Below are 18,764 nucleotides of genomic sequence, written 5' to 3' on the forward strand. Positions count from 1 at the left end.
GGAAATCAAAGATGAAATGGACAAGCTCCTGCCCTCCAGAACCCTCCTCTAGTATCGCCCTACCCCTTCCTTTCCACGTCTCTGCTTCCCCTTCAGGTGTCCATTATAGAACCAAAAGCTCTTTTTAAAATTTGTTGTATTCATTGGATATAGTTTAAACGTTCAAAAGAAGTATGTTGAATGTTTTTTTTTTATCTCGGTAAAAACGAATTAAAACCTTCAAAACCTTCAAAACATATCCATAATCTGATCCCTTCTCATCACCTTTACTGATACCCCCACCCCCATCTGAGCCACCATCATCTCTACCCTGGAGTAATCCAGTAGCCTTGTCGGAGGCCCCAGTTTCCTTGCCCAACCCCCTGCCCAACAGTTCACTGTACACACAGTGGCCTCAGCAGTCCTACCACTTCCCTGCTCTAAATCTTCAATAATGTCTCATCTCATTCAGAGTAAACTAGTTAAAGAAAAAAACAAACAACTATGGGATCATCCCAGCCCAGTCCTCCAACCCCACCCCAGTTCTGATCTTATTTCCTTCCACTCCCCTACTCGTTTACACCATTCTGGCTGTACTGGCTCCCTTATTGTTTCTCAGCCACACTAGCACATTCCCACCTCAGAGCCTTTGCACTTGCTGGTTCCCCCTGCCTGGAATGATCATCCCCCAAATACCCTCATGGCTCACTCCCTCACCTTCTTCAGGTCTCTGCCCAGAAGCCACTCATCAGAGAGGTCCTCCCTGAAAATCCTAACACCTCTCTGCCAACCTTCCTTGGCTGCATTTTTCTCTGTAATGCATCCCACGAGGCAGAATATGTTTTATTTCTTGACACTGGAATGTCAGCTCTATCAGAGCAGGAACCTTGACTGTCTTGGTGATTGCTGTATTCCCAGTGCCTAGAATGGTGACCAGCACTTTGTAATCACTCATTTAATATTTGTTAAATGAATAAATGACTAAAGTCCCTTAAGCTCCTTTTTCTAATGTGGGACCTTAGCTTTTTTATTCCTTGTATTTTGTCTTCTTTGGGTTAGTCAGTGGCTTCTATTTGGAGAGGGGCCTCCCAATTACCCTGCACGATTTTCTCAGGGACTGGGGCTTCCTTCTCCTTGGGCCTGGGGAAGGGATCCATGGCTTGTCTGCCTTGTCATGGCCTCTCCTTCTTCATTTTCTCCTGTCCTAGCTCAGCCTCCACCCCCCGATGTGCCCAGAGCACAGTGCACCCTGTGGCTGGGCGTGGGAGGAGTGGTCTCTCATTCCCTGGAATTGCCATTCTTCTCACTGTGTGTGTTGGGTTGCCTGTGATTTATGAAAATTTGTCATGAAAACTGTATTCAGCTGCTGGTGTGAACAAGCAGCAGAGACTCATGCTGTAATCAGTCACCCACCCTGCCACTTTCCAGGCTGCCAGAGCCTCCCAGGCACTGCTCCTGGGGTGTGAGGAGGAAAGGTAGGGTGGAGATGAAGACCCCCACTCAATACTGGGCCACCTGGGTTCATGACCAGTGGCCAGATCCTTTGAAAGGAGACCACCCCAGGATTCCCCAGAGAATAATTTCCTTAGAAGAGAACCCCCAAGAGTGTAAACTCTAGAAAAGCCCACCTTGCTCCAAAGTAATGCCATCATTTACTGTGGGTAAGGGGAGGGGAAGCCACAGAATCCTGGCTTGGATTTGCTTTGGAACCTCAATAACATCATATTAGTAGTGGCCTATTACACACATACTTTGTGCCCAGGTAGTATTCTAGGGACTTCATCCATATTACCTTTTAGTGGTTGTGTAAGTTACATAATGTCCCTACTTTACCAGCAAGGAAACAATCTAGAGAAGTGACAGGGTCCGCCCCATATCACACAGCCAGGAAGTGCAGGAGAGCTGGGATTTCAGGCTGTCTTGAGGATCCCAAGAGAATGCATTGTGTCTGTTGCCTTACCAGCTTTGCTTTTGAACAAAACGGGCATGGAGAAAGGCAGTCAAATATCTTCCCTTCTCCTCTAAGAATCCAGGCCCCCTATTGCCTTTGGAGGGACTCAGCAGCCCACAGGTGGCCCTAGGAGGTCGTTCTAGATTTGGAGGGATTTGATGGGGATGAAGAGGTCATTTGATCCCCAGCTAGCTGTTGTGACAGACTCACTGGTGCTGGCCGCTCTGAGTGAAACAGCTCGAGTGCTTCACCACACACACACAGAGTCTCAGTTTGCTCCTCCGTGAAATGGGTATAGTGATTTTGCTTTGGCAAAGCTAGGGGTAGTCTCCGTTTGGTCTCCGCTGGAACATTCTCAAGTTGATCAATTACCGGTCTAATTAATAATTAAGATGAAATTTTAAATGAAATGGTTATTAAAGGACGAATCAGGACCTGCAGAGTTCCAAGGTGGCTTAATCCTCCTGCCTGTCTTTTCCTGCAGACTCCAGCCCGCCAGCGCGCCTCCTGGCCACCCGGCCGTGCTGCGGCCCCGGCCCCGAGCGCCGCCCGGTCCTGGGCGAGGCGCTGCGCTTCCACGCGCAGGCCAAGGGCAAGAACGTGCGGCTGGACGGCCACTCGCGCCGGGCCACGCGGCGCAACAGCTTCTGCAACGGCGTCACGTTCACGCAGCGGCCCATCCGGCTGTACGAGCAGGTGCGGCTGCGCCTGGTGGCCGTGCGCCCCGGCTGGAGCGGCGCACTGCGCTTCGGCTTCACGGCGCACGACCCATCGCTCATGAGCGCCCACGACATCCCCAAGTACGCCTGCCCTGATCTGGTCACGCGGCCTGGCTACTGGGCCAAGGCGCTGCCCGAGAACCTGGCGCTGCGCGACACCGTGCTGGCCTACTGGGCCGACCGCCACGGCCGCGTCTTCTACAGCGTCAACGACGGCGAGCCCGTGCTCTTCCACTGCGGCGTGGCTGTGGGCGGCCCGCTCTGGGCGCTCATCGACGTCTACGGCATCACCGACGAGGTGCAGCTCCTCGGTAGGTCGCGGGCCCAGCTGGAAGGGGGGTGGGCGGCCCGGCGCCCCCTGGGTAGCAGGCAGAAGTTCCTCTGGGCTTGATGTGTTTCTTTAATATTCACAACCACTTAGGGAGGGCTCACTTTGCCAGGCGTCATGCCAAGCGCTTTGCACATCTTAACATTTATTTCTCACGACCACCAGCCATCTGGCTGTACAGATGAAAAAACCGGCACGGAGAGGTTAAATCACTTGTCTTGTATAAGTAGGGTTGGAACCACGCCGGTGGGGTCCAGAGTCCATGCTCTGGCCCAGTCAGGTTCATTCACTTACTCTCTGAGTTACTTGTATGCTCACTCATTCGTTCATCTATTCCTCCGTTCATTCTTTCACTCTCTTTTTATTTGCTGGCTCCCTCATTCATGTATGCTCTTATTCCCACGTATATTCATTCATTCGCTCATTCATTCATTTACTCATGCATCCCTTTGCTTACTCATCCATTCATTTAATCACTGAACAGTCATACTTATGACCTGATCACGTGCACCCGTCGGGTACCCACACTGCACAGGCAGTGAGCAAGCAGGTGTATCAGCCCCAGCCCCAGGCCGTTGTTAAGGGGCTCCAGGTACCTTGAGGAGGCAGACCAGTGTGAGCCGCTCTCACAGAGGAGGCAGCCGCTCATGCTGAAATACTGAGGGTGAGAAATCTTGGGGATAAAAGTTCACTATCCCTATCTTGAAAGGTAAAATTCATATAAATTCATTTTAACGTGCACAATTCAGTTGTCTTCAGTTGGCAGCCATCACCTCTATCTAATCCCCACACATTTCATCACTCCAAAGGGAAACCTGTACCCATTAAACAGCCACTCTCTATTCTTCCCCCAGCCCCCCCCCCCCAAGCACATATACCATCCCTGGTAGCCACTAATCTGCTTTCTTTTTGAGACCTTAGCTCTTAAACCCACAGATTGCACCTGAACCAACCCAGCCTTGATTTTTGGGGGGCTACAGGGAGAGCAGGTTTCTCAAGAGGTCCAGACACAGACCTATGTGTAATTTACCTGCAGTGACATGCACAGATCTGAAGGTTGGTGGGTTTTGACAGATTTATACACCTGTCCATAACCCCAGAAAGCTCCCGCTTGCACCTGCCAAGTCAATCTCACTCTTGCCCAGAGGTAGCTACTGCTCTGATCTTTCACTATACATTAGTTTTACCTGTTATAACGTGATGTAAATGGAATCATACAGTATATATGCATTTGTGTGTGGCTTCTTTATCTCAGCACAACGTTTTTGAGATTCATCCATGTTGTTGCTGTGTTTATCAGTAGTTCCTTTTTTATTGCTGACAATCATGGCATTCCATTGATATGAATTACCATAGTTTATATATTTGAATGATTGGGCTTTTTCTGGTTTTTAGCCCTTCATCTTAAAGGAAAACCCTGGCCTGGGCTCCTTGCTTCCCTGCCCTGTCCCCAATCACCACCACCACCATTGGGCAAGAAGGGAGGATTCATGCATCTGATCTCTACCCTCCCACCAGAAGTAGGAAGGCAGCAGAACTTCTGAGTTGTCAAGCACAGGGGCTTGGGTTGCACGGACCTCTCTTCTAGACCTGGCTCTCCACTTGCCAGCTGTGTGGCCTTGGCCAGGTGACTGAACCTCTCTGTGCCTCAGTTTTTTCATCTGTAAAATGGGTTCAAGATAGCACCCACCTCATGGGATTGTTGGTGGGGATACATGAAATGACATATAAAAGAGATGCAGCACAGTGCCTGGCACATAGAAGGCACTCAAGAAATATAGCTAAGAAATAAGAATCTCTGTCGGTTTGCAAGTGGGCCAGAGCATCCAAATTCCAGGCTTAGGCAGACCAGATTGTGATTAGCACCCACCCTCCAAGCTATGGCATTTTAACCATGTCCCCACCCCCACCTTCCTGCCCCAATGCTTTTTTCCATGAAAGGTTTTGGTATTTCACCTCCAGAAATTGTAGGTTTCTAAAACCTCTAGATTTCCCGTCACTCTTTTTGGAGCAGTTTATTCCTCTGGAACAGGGAAGCAATCACGCCTCATTCACCTCATTCACAGACCATGTCTCCAAGTAACAGACAGGAAATCACAGCCACTCCATAATCAGCACAAGTGGATTAGGATTTTTTAAAAATACGACTTGGAAACAGCCTTTGATGACTTAACGAGACTGTGTAAACCTGTGAGGAAAGATGGACTCTTCTCCCCCAATTCATTTGCTTACTCAGCAAACCTTTACTGAACCCCTACAACGTTCAGGAAAGGGAGAGGCAGGGTCTGTAGGAATGTCAGTGTAACAGCAGATATGAGCTTCAGTTTCCTTATCTGCAAGACATCCCTGAGATACACTAATTGATGGGAAGTGCCTGGCACAGGTGCCACAGGACAATGTTGACAAAAATATATAAAAGTGGGAAATGAGATCAGAAGGAATTGCAGCTCTGGAATGGGATCAGGGGTGAATTTCACTTTATGTTTCTATGAGTTACCCTTTAAAAAAAGTATATGTAAACAGCGTGTAATACTTTTACAATCAGAAAGAGCAATAAAGTTGTTTTCCTTTCTGAAGGTTATATGAGATAATGGAGGAGAAGTTTCTGGCACACGATTGAGGCTCAATAAATATTTGTTTCCTTCCCAGGGGGAAAGCAAGTTGACATTGGTAAAGGGATAATGGGTGATTTTTATTTCTTTTTTTCTTCCACAAGTTAACAATAATTTATAATCAGGAAAAAAAGGTATAATAAAAAGAAGAAACCTGAGCAGTCATGATTTTGTGTGGTTTAAGTACAGGCAACAAGCACCCTACTGTTGCCAGCACAGGGTGAGGCAATGTGAGAACCTCAAAAATTCCACCAGAAATCTCCCAATTCCTGGGAGAATTTGGCTTCCCAAGAGCAGTGTCTAAGGTACCAAATAGATACATAAAAGGTAGCCGGTGTCTATATTATCCTGAGCACTCTGGACTGCTTTCCATCACAAGGAACAAGGAAGTGAAATGATTCCTTTAGAGATTCTCAGCTTTGAAATTCCAGAATTGAACACGTCTAGAACCCCTTCCTCAGCAAAATCCAATCCCGATGGATAAAACTTGAAAGCCAGCAAACAAAAGTGGCATCTGGGTAGGGTCACCAAATTTAGCAAATAAAAATACAGAACACGCAGATACGTTTGAATTTTAGATAATGAAAATCTTTTAGTATAAGTATGTGTCGTGTGATATTTAGGACATACTTATGGGGAAAAATTTTTATTTATCTGAAGTTCAAATGTAAGTGGGCATCCCTTACATTATCTGGCAACCCTAGTCTGGGAAGCATCCTCCCCATTTTGTGGGGCTAGGGTGTACTTTATTTGTCCTGGAACTTAAGCCAAAGTGTGAGAAATAAAAAGGGGTTCATGGTGAATTGTGTGTGCAGCCCAGTACCCTCATGCACGGGGGACCAGCTGCAGCAAAGAACATTGCATCTAAGGTGCCAGGCCCTGGGGTGCCCTTTTTAGATAAAGAACCAGGGTTCAGAGAAGGAAGGTGACCAGCCTAAAACTGCCAAGCTTGTAAGTGGCGGAGCAGGGTTAGAAGCCAGGTGCATTCACATTTAGTTCAGTGGTTCTCCAGACATGGCTGCACATTGTGATTGCTTGGGGAGCTCTGAAAATCCTGCTACGTAGGCTACACCCAGGCCAATTAAATCAGATCTCTGGGGATGGTTCCCAGGCATCGAGGTTTCTTAAGGCTTCTCAGAGATCCCAGGGTGCAGCCAGGGTTGTCATCACAATGATCCCTTTTGCATGGGTGCATGCTCCCCCTCCCTTTCTCTCTCCCTACCTGCTTGGGAAGGTTGAGTACTAAGCTGAGTTCTTCAGACTCCTTGGTTCAGGGAATGGTATCAATCTCGGACCACACAAGCCCCATCTCTTTCTTTCTTTGACTTTTTTGCTTTATCCCCAATCCCCACTCCCTATTAATGCTGTTTTGTGCCCACGTAGGCACCACTGTGATGTTTGGCATAAGCCCACGAGTGTATTTTTAAAAAATAGGCAGAGTTGTTTTATGTGCATGTATGGGTGATATCATGCTAAAGATTTACTCTTTTTTTCTTTTTCCACACACCCTTTTTTAGGATCTATCTGTGCTATTGTCTGGTTCCTTGTTCCCTAGTGTCCTCCCCTGTTGATGGACACCTGGATTACTGCCAGCCCCCCATGTACACACACACAAATTACTTTCTGCTGGACCCAGGAGAGGAAGGTTCTGCCAGGTCAGGCATGCCTTTTGCCTCCTCTCTGGCTCCAGGAAGTTTTATCTCCTTCTCCAACGTAGCCCTTTCCAGAGGCTCTTGAGTTCAGGCCCCATGCTGTCCTGATGCAGCCCTGTCTCTCTTCCCAAGCGGCTTCGGAATGGTCATGTCCTCGCCATCTTTCCTCTGTCCAGTGATGGAATGCTGGTCAGATTGAACAAGTAATGCCAGCCCAAGGCCCTGGCATTGCAGACTATATTCCCGGAAATCTTTGGTTGCAAGAGACAAAAACCCATTTCAGTCTTGCCTAAGCAAAAAAAAAGAACACAAAAAAGGAATTAATGTCTCACGTAACTGACAATTCCAGGGAATGGCTGCCTTTGAGCCTGGCTTTAGGCAGGGACCCAAAGAACAGCACCTGGGATGTTTGTCAGCCTTCGGTTCTTGCTATGCTGTGTTTTTTGTTGGCTTCATCCTCAGCCAGGCTCTCCCTTTGGGGCAGAGGGAGGACCACCAGCAGCTCCAGCACCATGTCCCACCAGCTTAGTGAATCCAGCAGAAAGAGAGCTGATTTCCCAAAAGATCTATAAAGTCTCAAGACTTAGCCTCATTGGTCCAGCATGGGTAACACTTTGTCTCTGAACCCATCTCCATGGCCAGAGGGAAGGCATAAAGTGATTGACCAGGTTAAAGCTCCCCACTCAAGGCAGTTCCCCCAAAAGAAAAGCTGGGTGCTGGTACCAAAGAAAGGGGGATGCCAGGCAGCCAGAAACAACAGTTCTCCACAGGCCTTGTGAGGGAGTCACTTACCCAACTTGAAGGCATTGAGATCCTTTATTAACAGTAGTTCCTGGGCACCTACTCTGTGCCAGGCATAATGCTGAGAGTTTTGCATGGGTAATGTCTTCTATTCCCTACAAAAACCCTATGAGGCAGGAAACTTGTCATCTTCCTTTGCAAACTAGGCATGGGTAGATTATTTGGCCTAGGTCATGTAACTATTGGTGGTTCTGGAGTTAGTGTTTGTTTATTAGTGTTATGAACAAAGTGTTTGATAAAGACTTGAACCTATGGATCTAAAAGCAGGGCTTAGAGGTCTGAGTGTACCACTCCAGGGTGCAAGTGAGGAAACTGAGGCCAGAGAGGGATAGGTACTTGCCCAAAGTCATCTAGCTGGTCAGTGGCCATGGTGGGAGCGGGGAGATTTTGGCCTAGGACCCAGGCAGGGGGTGCCTCAGTGTGGGACCTGTGTGTACCCCACACCAGGCAGGGAGGAATGCTACAGCTAGTGTCGTGCAGAGCCCCTGAGGGGAGCAGCGCAGGGTAATTAGCTTTTGCAGTTCATGTTTTCTTTCCAAACAGTCCAGGCCAGCTCCCACCTTTCCACCCCAACAGTAAGGCTTTTGCTTGGCAGGGTGAACCCCTGAAGGGTTGTCCTTCCCCAGTTTGGAGTGGGACCTCCGCTCTGTGACTGCCACCTTGTCTTACCAAGGGCTCCTGAAGGCCTATTCTATGCCTGGCACAGTGCCAAGCACATTGTGATTGCAGTTTTGCCCCATTTAGTCCTCCTCATGGGCCAGGGAGACAGGGGTGAGGGGCCCCACTTTGCAGGTAGGGAAACCAACGTCATAGCCAGGAGTGGCCAGGGTCCAACTGAGGACCAGTCTTCTTTGGTTGGCAGAAGGGAGGCATCTGGAAAAGTGTGGGCTCAGTTGCCTACACACCTGGGGTCCACCCCCAGCATGCCCAAGCCCACATGCCATATCCTTTCTACTCAAATCCCAGTGCCCCCTCCCTGGCCACCGACCCTCTGCCTGCCCTGCTGTGACTAGGAATGAAGGAGCTCTGCTCCTGTCCCCGCCCTCCTGTTCTTGGTCATTGCTCCTATTATTTGTCTACTTCTCTATCCACTGACTCATTCCCATCAGCACATAAAAGAGCTTCCGTAGCTTCCGTCTTTTTATAAAATGCCCTTGACCATCTCCTCTGCCAGCCACAGTCCCATTTCTGCTGTCCTTCAGGGCAAACCTTTCTCAAAAGTGTTACCTTTACTACTCTCTCCTTTCCCTCTTCAGCTTGCCCCAAAGGGCACAGGTCCCCTCCCTTCACTGACTGCCTGGCAAGCTCAGTCTTCAGCCCCACGCTGCCACCACCCAAGCTCCTGTCCCTGATCTCACCTCACTGTGGCACAGGTGACTTCCCCACCCCACCCCCACCTCTTGAACACTGCTCATGACTCCTGGGCCTCCCCAAGCTCCTGGTTTCCTTCCTACCTCTGGCTGTTCCCCCGCTGCCTCTCTTCTGTATGTTGAGAGCCCCAGGACTTTGTCCTAGGCTCGCTCTCTCCTTCCTTTCTACTTTCTTCAGTTGTGTACTACAACATGCAGATAGAAAAGTATATAAAAACAACCGTGGAGTTTAAGAAATTGTTATAAAAGCAAGGCTGTGCATCTTTCTCCAGATGATCCAAGCCACTGCTGGGCCTTGAATCCCATCTCTAAGCTGGCAGCTCTCAAATCCACGTCCCCAGCCCTCCCTCTGCCCACTCAGTGTCTCCTCCTGTCTGAGAGGCAGCTGCACTTCAGACAGAACTCTTGAATCCTGCCCTCTCCTTCTCCCCCAGCTGGCCCCATCCCCATTGTCAGTAAATAGCACTGCCCACTTGGTGGGTCAGGTCAAAAACTCAGAAACTCTCCTTGATTTCTCTTTTCCTCTCCCTGTATCCATCCTGTCTGTACATTCTATCGTTTCTGCCTCCAGTGCATGAACTGAATTGGTCCTTCAGAGACCATGGAGTGACTGATGGATAGTCCCTCTTTTTCCAGTCCTTCCTGCCTTCATTTTGATCTTCACATGAAGATGGTTTCTCCTGGGACATAAATTCTGCTTCTTGCAGCCCCAGATACATTTGACCTAAACGAAAGGGGAGGGAAAGAAAGGAAAGGACCCAGATCCATCCTGGGCACCAGAGCTGGGTCCTGGTGGTAGCCCAGCCTATCTCAGCCATCTCAGCCTCCCTGTACCTGGCTAGGGGTCTGCTGCTGCATGGTGGAGCTCGGTGGATGTTCATGGGAAGGAGGGGTGCCTGTTGGGCCCTCCCTCTTGGGGCCACATTAGACCCACAGAGACTGGAACTCCAAGGAGGCTGCTTGGCCTGAGGCTGAGTCCATGTGCTGGGCAGCTTTTTTAAGGGCTAAACAAGAGCAGCTGAATTTTGGAGGCAGTATTGCTAGTGTCAAGGGGCCTGGCTTTGGAGTTAAGCAACCTGGGTTGGAATCCCATTTCTGCCACCCCTTGGCTATGTGACCTTGAGTAAGTTTTTCCGTCTCTTGGAGCCTCAGTGTTCTCACACTGTGAAAGATGCCCATTTCACAGAGCCACATAGGATAGTGGTGAGGATCGAATGGGATAATCAGTGTATGTAGTTGTATCTGGTAGGTGCTCAAAAAGATATGTCTACTTTCATGAGGTCCAGAGACAAGCCACAGTTAGAAGGTGGGTAGTCTTGATATGCTCCCTTGGTGGTCTCTTGATGTTGCTGGATTTCCTCCTATAGTTGGCTGGTTCTCCATAGAAGAAATGCCCCTTTGAGTGGTGGATTCTGAAGTGTCAGGCCTAGGCCAGCACTGCACTGTCTGGGATCTGTCTCAGTCAGGGACAATGCCCAATGGGGACAAAGCTCCTTCCATAAAGTTAATGTGAGGAGACCCAGCCTTTCCTGTGCCAAGCACCAGACTAAGAGCTGTCACATTCATTGTAATAACCCAGCCTCGCAAATACATCAAGCAAGCTTCCAGTGCCTCAGCGTCTTCACACCTGTGCCTGGAATGTTTACTGTCCACTCTTACCTGGCCACTGCTCCTTGACTTTCAGGTCTCAGCTCCGTTATCACTGTCAGAGAGGCCTTTTCTGGCCCACTCCCAGCCCCCCCCCCCTTCTGACCAAATCCCCTTTTTACACTCAGAGAACCCCTGCTCTGTCACTCCCTGGCTGTGTGACCTTGAGTAACTCACTCGACCTCTCAGTCTCAGAGCTCCCCCACTGAAATGTGTCCACTTCACAGAGCCACATCTGTGAAGTGGCAGTCATCACAGTCTCTGTAAGGTGGCTTCATTAGGGTCTGTCTGTCCTGCTGGAACGAACAGGAGCCATACCTGTTTGTTCAGCTCTGTTCACCCCGTGCCCTGCAGCGCTCGCCACACGGAAAGTGCCTTTAAACATTTGTTGAATAAATGCTGAAGGCATGATGATGATCACAATTAACATGTTTTGAGCACTTAGTGCCATGTTCCATGCCATACTGTTTATAGAAGTAATGTAATCTCCATAACGTGTTGGTAGTTAGGGTGGTTACCACCAGTATTCTGTGTTAAACTGAGGAAGCTGAGGCTCTGAGAAGTGAAATGACTCACCTAAAGTTACATAGTTAGGAAGGGCCAAAGCCAGGATTTGAAGCTAAGGCTGCCTGTCTCCACAGGCCATGCTCTTTGTTAGGAAGGTGCACTGAAAGACAGGCTCCTGTGTGGAGCCACTGGGGGCAGGAAAGAGGAGTGTTGGGGCTGGGAGGCAGAGGCAGCTGGCAAGAGCAGGAAGGACCCAGAGCAAGCAGAGGCCCAGGGCGAGCCCAGGCCAACGCCTTTAGGCTTGGCCTGGCAGTGCAGTTGTGGGTGGGGTGTGGAGCCCTGGGAAAAGGGCATTATGCCAAGAGGCTCCCAGAAGCATCCATTTGTCTAAAATGCTTTTTCAAAAAAAAGTGCTTGTTTTATTCTACATTTGTACATGCTTTTTTTTTCTGATTAAAAAATCAATACATGTTCTTTACAGAAAAATTAGAAAATCAAAAAGCTATTAAGAATCAAATTTCCACCCAGAGATAACCACTCTCAAATTTTTTATGTATTTCCTTCCTACATTTTTTCTATGAATCCATTTCCTTTGCATCCTATACACACATTTCCCACAAAACTAGAATCACACCATTTATCCAGTTTGGTATCCTATTTTGTTCACTTTGTTTTATCATGGTCATTTTCCCCGTATTGTTAAATATTAATTGAAAACTTAACTTTCAAAAATAACATACGTTTTTCTGATAGAAATTTGTAGTGTACATATTTATTGTAGAAAAATTGGATAATATAGAAGAACCTAAAGAAAAGTCCTTCACAATCTCACCCCGACAGATAATTACCATTAACATTTTCTTATATTTCTTTCCAGAACTTGATGCTTTATGCATATAAATAAGATGATACAGATAGATATATGTATGCACACATATATGCTTTTTAAGAGATCCGAGCTGAAATTCCACTTCTCTCAGGCTGAGGGAAGCATCTGCTGAGGTCAGGTGCACATGCTCAGGTGCCACAGAGGTCAAGCAAGTAGTGAGAAGGCTGAAGAGGGCCACCTGGGAGCCAAGAGGAAGGAGAGGTCAAACCCCAATAAAAGGACAAGCCTTAGCCCATTGTTGCCATGCTGGAATTCTGGCCCTGTTACTAAGACCTTCAGGTTTTCCAAGAGAAACTATAAATACAGTTTAAGTAAAAGGTGGGGGGCACGGGGTAGGGGTACATAGATGCTCACCAAGGAATAGAGCATACAAATTTGAAAAAGCATGTTCATTATGATGATTTTATTTTTCTTTGGAAAACTAAAGACTTTTTTTTTCATCATACGAATTACAGAATGATAACATTTAACAGAATCTTGGCTAGAGGGGTCTGGTTTTAAAAGTTTTTGAGAAACTTTTTGTTTACTTACAGTTAACAAGAATATCTTTATCTCTTAAAAAAAAAACCCTCAAAATTTCTTTGTCATTCAGTGGCAGACAATCTCTTCTAGAAACCTCACTGATTTATCCAATAAACTGTTAATGAAATGTGCCAAGCACTCTGCTATGCCCTGAGAACAAGGTAGTGAAGAGACTGGCACAGACCCTGCCCTCCAGGGACTCACATTCTAGTTGAGGAGAGAGAAAATAAACAAGTAATCTACCAAAGTAGATAGACCTGTACTACCTGAATTTAGTGTTTAACTATAATATATAGTATCAAGAATTTTTTCATTTTACTAAAAATTATTCAAAAATATTTTCATGACTATGACTTTTAGGAACCGCCCCCCTTCCTGTTCTACAGAATAAGTCAATCTCTTGTAAAGCCCGTATCCATCGGATGCTTACTGAGACCTGCCCAGGCTCAGGCACTGTGCTCCATGCTGTGGACACGGCAGTGAGGATAAGCACCGGCCCTGCCTTCTTTCAGAAGCAGCATGTGTTGAAGAGCCAGACTCTGGAGCCATACAACCTGGGTTCAGGTCGTGGCTTTGCCACTTAAAAAACAAGCTGTGTGCCCTTCGTCATGTTCCCTAACCCTTCTGTGCCTCAGTTCCTTTCTTTATTAAATGGTGGGTAGTAACAGTACATACCTCACAGGGTTGTTGTGAGGATTAAATGAGATACCATGTGAAAGGAACGTAGAATCATGGCATACTGTCGCGTGATAAGGCCACAAATACAGGGTTTGCTCTTTTTATTGGAGCTTATGTTCTAGTTGAGGAGACAGACAATAAAGGCATTCCAAATGCCCTTTCGATGTTCAAAAGTATGAAAACCTCAAAGGGAAGGAGGGGAGGAGGAAGAAGGGAGAGGGAAGGAGGAGGGAGGGTGAGAGAAAAGGAAGCTGAAATAAGAAGAGGGAAGGATGGAAGAGGAGGCGGCGGGATGGAGAGAAAGAGGAGGGAGAGAAAAAGGAGGAGGAAAGTTAGGAGGAAGCAGGAAAAAGGAGGGCACGTGGGAAAGAGCAAAAAAGAAGGGAGTAAGAACCTTATATAAGCCAGTCCCAAAGATATGAAAACCAAGAATTGCGCTTAGTTGTGCCTCACTAAATAAGTACGCGAAGGAGCAGATCGCGAGGGCGGGGCTCGGGGCTTCCGCGGCCCCCGCCTCACGCCGCGCCCCTCCTGTCCCGCGCAGAGAGCGCCTTCGCCGACACGCTGACGCCCGCGCGCCTCGGCCAGCCCCGCTTCACCGCCTGCCTGCCGCCCAGCAGCCACGACGCGGCCAACTTCGACAACGACGAGCTCGAGAACAACCAGGTAGTGGCCAAGCTGGGCCACCTGGCGCTGGGCCGCGTCCCGGGCCCGCCGCCCGCCGACGCCGCGGCCGCCGCCATTCCGTGCGGGCCCCGCGACCGCCCGCGGCCCGCGTCGTCGCCGGCGCTGCTCGAGGCCGACCTGCGCTTCCACGCGACGCGCGGGCCCGACGTGAGCCTGTCGGCCGACCGCAAAGTGGCCTGCGCGCCGCGGCCCGATGGCGGCCGCACGCTCGTCTTCTCCGAGCGCCCGCTGCGGCCCGGCGAGAGCCTCTTCGTAGAGGTGGGCCGCCCGGGGCTGGCGGCGCCCGGCGCGGTGGCCTTCGGCATCACGTCGTGCGACCCGGGCGCGCTGCGGCCCGCCGAGCTGCCCGCCGACCCCGACGCGCTGCTCGACCGCAAGGAGTACTGGGTGGTGGCGCGTGCCGGGCCCGTGCCTAGCGGCGGCGACGCACTCAGCTTCACGTTACGGCCCGGCGGCGACGTGCTCCTGGGCGTCAACGGGCGCCCTCGCGGCCGCCTGCTGTGCGTCGACACCACGCAGGCGCTCTGGGCCTTCTTCGCCGTGCGCGGCGGTGCCGCGGGCCAGCTGCGTCTCCTCGGTGAGTCCCCGCCCGACCGCGCGTGCGCAAGGCCCCGCCCCGCCGGCTCCCGCCCACTAGCTGCCCCCACCCCCCTTCCCAGCCCGCGGCTCCCGACCTTGAGCTTCCAGCAGTATCACCGGCACCGCCCCCGAGCTCCCGACCCAGTAGGTCTGGGGTGCGCCCCAAGAACGTGCATTTCTAGCAAGTGCCCCGATGATACCGATGTTGCTGCTCCCGGGACCGCTCTTTGTCAACCACCGACCTAAAGCTTGGTAGTCTGTATAAAGTCGGTAAATGGTCCGTGCAATTTTTAGATCCGTTATGATTTGTTCTGTTAAGGTGCTTTAAGCGTATGTCATGCATGTTAAGTGTAGGAGAAAAAATAAGTTGAACTGTCATTCACAACTCAGGTGAAAAAAAAGTTTAACTGCACGTAAAAGAGGAAATAAGAATAGCACCGTCCACAGAAAATGGAATGGAGACTTGAACCGTCCAATTTTGAGATTCTTGCCTTCATTCATGCTGCAAATAGACATGGAGCCCCCGCCAACTGTGGGCCAAGCCCTGGGCTCCGGGATAGGGCCCGCAGAGGACAGGACACCGACGGCTGTGCATATGAGGAGCTCACAGACATCTGAAGGGAGAGCTGCCCGCTGTGCAGGTAGCTGCAGCGTTGGAGGGGCTTCTCTCCCAGCTTAGTGGAGTCAGGGTGGTAGTCAAGGAGGGCTTCCCAGACAGCACAGCTCCATTTTCATGGTTCGAGAAGTAAAGTCAAAATAACAGAAACAGTCAACATTTCATATGTTACCTCTTTAAATTTTATTCTCCCAATGACACTGTGAAATCAGTATCATTATCCCCATCTACATATGAGAAAATTGAAGCACAGAGGGATTACATGACAGTCCCAGAGTCACATAGCTGTTAGCTATGGAGATGCTGGACAAATCACAGACTCTCTTGAGCCTCAGTTTCCTTCTGTGTAGAAAGAGAGTAATGCCTGCATCATGGGGTTGTCAGGAGGACGGACTGATGAGGTGCATGTAATGCCTTCAGCAGGGCCTGACATAGCGTGTCTAATCAGTGGTAATAGAGCAACAGCTACTGCAGTTGCCTGAATGAGGGCAGAGAAGGAGCAGGGTGGTGGTTGTGGGGTCGTTTTTTGTTTCTGTTTTTTTGAGGAACCATCAGACATAATCACCATTTCAGCCTGAGATGAATTGCCCATTATCTGTGCATTCATTCTCAAGTAGGGAAAGGGAAAGGGCATTTCTCTTCATCCTAGAACTTCATCCTATCATCTGAACCAACAGTAAACTTGGGGAAGAAAACACATCCACTAGTAGTCAGGCATCTTGTAGTTGCAAGTGACAAAACCCCACTCAAAGTACCCTAAGCAAAAAGGGAAATTTATGGGTAAACATAAGTGAAGTCTTAGAGTACAGTTATGCATCACATGATGACATTTCCGTCAATGATAGATCACATATCCGATGGTGGTCCCATAAGATTATAATGGATATACCACATAGTCTAGGTGTGTAGTGAGCTATACCATTTGGTTTGTGTAAGTACGCTTTATGGTATTTGCAGAGCAATGAAATTGCCTAATGACACATTTTTTAGAATATATCCTCATGGTTACGTGATGCATGACTATATTGCGTGGCTTCAAGAACAGCTGGACCTAGGTGTTGAAAGGATGTCATCAGGATCCCTTCTCTCTTTCCATCTCAAAGCTCTACTCTCCTCTGTTGCCTTAACTCAGGCAGGCCCTTGCCACAGGGTGGCTTTTACAACACCAGGCTTACCTCCTGTATTAGTCTGTTTCTGTTGTTTATAACAAAATAATCTGGAACTGGGTAATTTGTAAGAAAATGAAATTTATTGCTTACAACTTTGGAGGCTGGGAAGTCTAAAGTCCAGGGAACACATCTGGTGAGGTAACTCTACAGCAATGCAGGGTGTCACATGGTGAGAAAGGCAGAGCAGAGAGCTAACCTGCCTGCTTCTCCTTTTAAAGCCCTCAGAGCCACACCCGTGACCATCAATTGGATTAATCCATTTACTAGGGCATGGTACTCACAATCTAATCACCTCCTCAAGGCCCCACCTTTCAGTTACCATAATAGGGTTTCCCACCCTCTTAACACTGTCACATGGAGGTTAAGTTTCTAATACATGGACTTTGGGGCTACAGTTCAATCCACAGCACCCCCCAGTGGAATGAGCCCCAAGTTTCCCAACAGTTCTAGTGAAAATCACACAATCGGTCCTCAGTGGCCTTGCTTGAATTATGTGCCCTTCCCTGAACCACCATTGAGACCAAGGAGTGGAGTTTTTTGGCCTGGATCATGTGAGTGAGGGTGAAATAGTGCCCCAAAAGACCATCCCAGCGCTATTTCTGAAATAAACGGGAGTGGAGGGTGAGCAAGCAAAGAACCGATGTCCACTGCACTTGTGTGAGCTCATCGGTCCTTAGAGGAACCCTGGGAGGTAGCTCCTGTCATCTCATTAGACAGCTGGGGAAGCTAAGGTGCAAAGTGGTGAAGAACTAGGGATTAGCAGGGCAGGTCCAGCCTACCACCTCCCCTGATGGAGTCTCTTTGGGTTTCAGGTACCCTGCAGTCCAGTCCTGCGACCACGACTCCATCGGGATCCCTCAGCGGCTCCCAGGATGATAGTGATTCAGATATGACCTTCAGTGTCAACCAGTCTTCCTCAGCATCTGAGTCATCCCTGGGTAAAGAAATGTAAACGCTGGCAGGGGGCAGGGGCTGGAGGCTGGCCTGGCTGTGCCAGTGGCCTTCCCGGGGCTGAGCAGGGTGGCTGCCTTCCCCCTGCCTCCTCACCTTCTCTCAGCTGTACATTCAGCTGATTCAGCTGGAGGGAGGAGAAACATCTAGATATGGCATCCCAAAGGGTAATGATGGTGTCATTTTGTCTCAATGCTTTGTGGAGCAGAGGATAGAAGGGTAGAGAGAAAGGTGCAAAACCCAGAAGGTAAACCAACATTGGTATCTCCCAAAATTGTTTCCCCACCAAGAAGCCCGATATTCTTGCAGTTACCCCAGCAGAGCCCCCCTCCCTGGGAACTACATTATTAATGTATGACCTCTTCTCCCTTTCAACAGTGACAGCCCCCAGCTCACCAATGAGCCCTCCAGTGTCACCGGTGTTCCCCCCACCCGAGCCAGCAGGCAGCAAGAATGGCGAGTGCACAGTGTGCTTCGACGGTGAGGTGGACACAGTCATCTACACGTGTGGACATATGTGCCTGTGCCACAACTGTGGTCTGCGGCTCAAAAGGCAGGCCCGGGCCTGCTGCCCCATCTGCCGGCGGCCCATCAAGGACGTCATTAAGATCTACAGGCCATAGCCTGGCCTGCCGACGGGCCTTGGCTAGAGCAAGGTCACCTTTCTGAAGCCCTCCTGGGTCAGGCAACCACCATGCAGCCAGGGAGTCCGAGGGCAGCAGCTGTCTTGTCTGCCACTCTGCAATGGTGGGCAAGGCAGGACAGTTGTGGAGATGAGGCCCCGGGGATCTGAGCCCAGGCAAGGGTTGCTTCCGGCTCAAAAGTGCTTTGTCCCCCAAAGGCCATCCCAAGAGCAAGCTCAGGAACTGCCTGGCAGATCACCCTGTCCCCTGGTGATGTTTCAGCTGGGAAACAGCGTCCTCTGTCTGTGCAATGCTTCTTTCTGGGGTTAGGTCGAGTGTGTATGTGAGAAAAGGAGGGAAGGGAGGGGGCCAGAGAATAGAGAATGTATGTGTGTGAGAGAGAGAGAATGCATAGGGATTTTATCCAGGGATCCTGGCTCTAGGAGGTTACTGAACACTAAGGAATGTGCAATCCAGAGCCCAG

At 49.5% G+C, this 18,764-nt stretch overlaps 1 protein-coding gene across 1 annotated transcript in view; it reads left to right on the forward strand.

Annotated features, from left to right (window-relative positions):
• Positions 1 to 18,343, forward strand: part of NEURL1B (neuralized E3 ubiquitin protein ligase 1B) — a 34,828-nt gene extending 16,485 nt beyond the window's left edge. The window contains exons 3-6 of the mRNA XM_063087679.1: positions 2,415 to 2,960; positions 14,200 to 14,919; positions 17,519 to 17,644; positions 18,036 to 18,343. Coding sequence (XP_062943749.1) covers positions 2,415 to 2,960; positions 14,200 to 14,919; positions 17,519 to 17,644; positions 18,036 to 18,280 — 1,637 coding nt within the window. The 3' untranslated portion in view covers positions 18,281 to 18,343. The remainder of the gene's footprint in view (positions 1 to 2,414; positions 2,961 to 14,199; positions 14,920 to 17,518; positions 17,645 to 18,035) is intronic.
• Positions 18,344 to 18,764: the final 421 nt, after the last annotated feature.

Source organism: Cynocephalus volans, chromosome 2 (genome assembly GCF_027409185.1).
Source record: "Cynocephalus volans isolate mCynVol1 chromosome 2, mCynVol1.pri, whole genome shotgun sequence".
Taxonomy (NCBI): domain Eukaryota; kingdom Metazoa; phylum Chordata; class Mammalia; order Dermoptera; family Cynocephalidae; genus Cynocephalus; species Cynocephalus volans.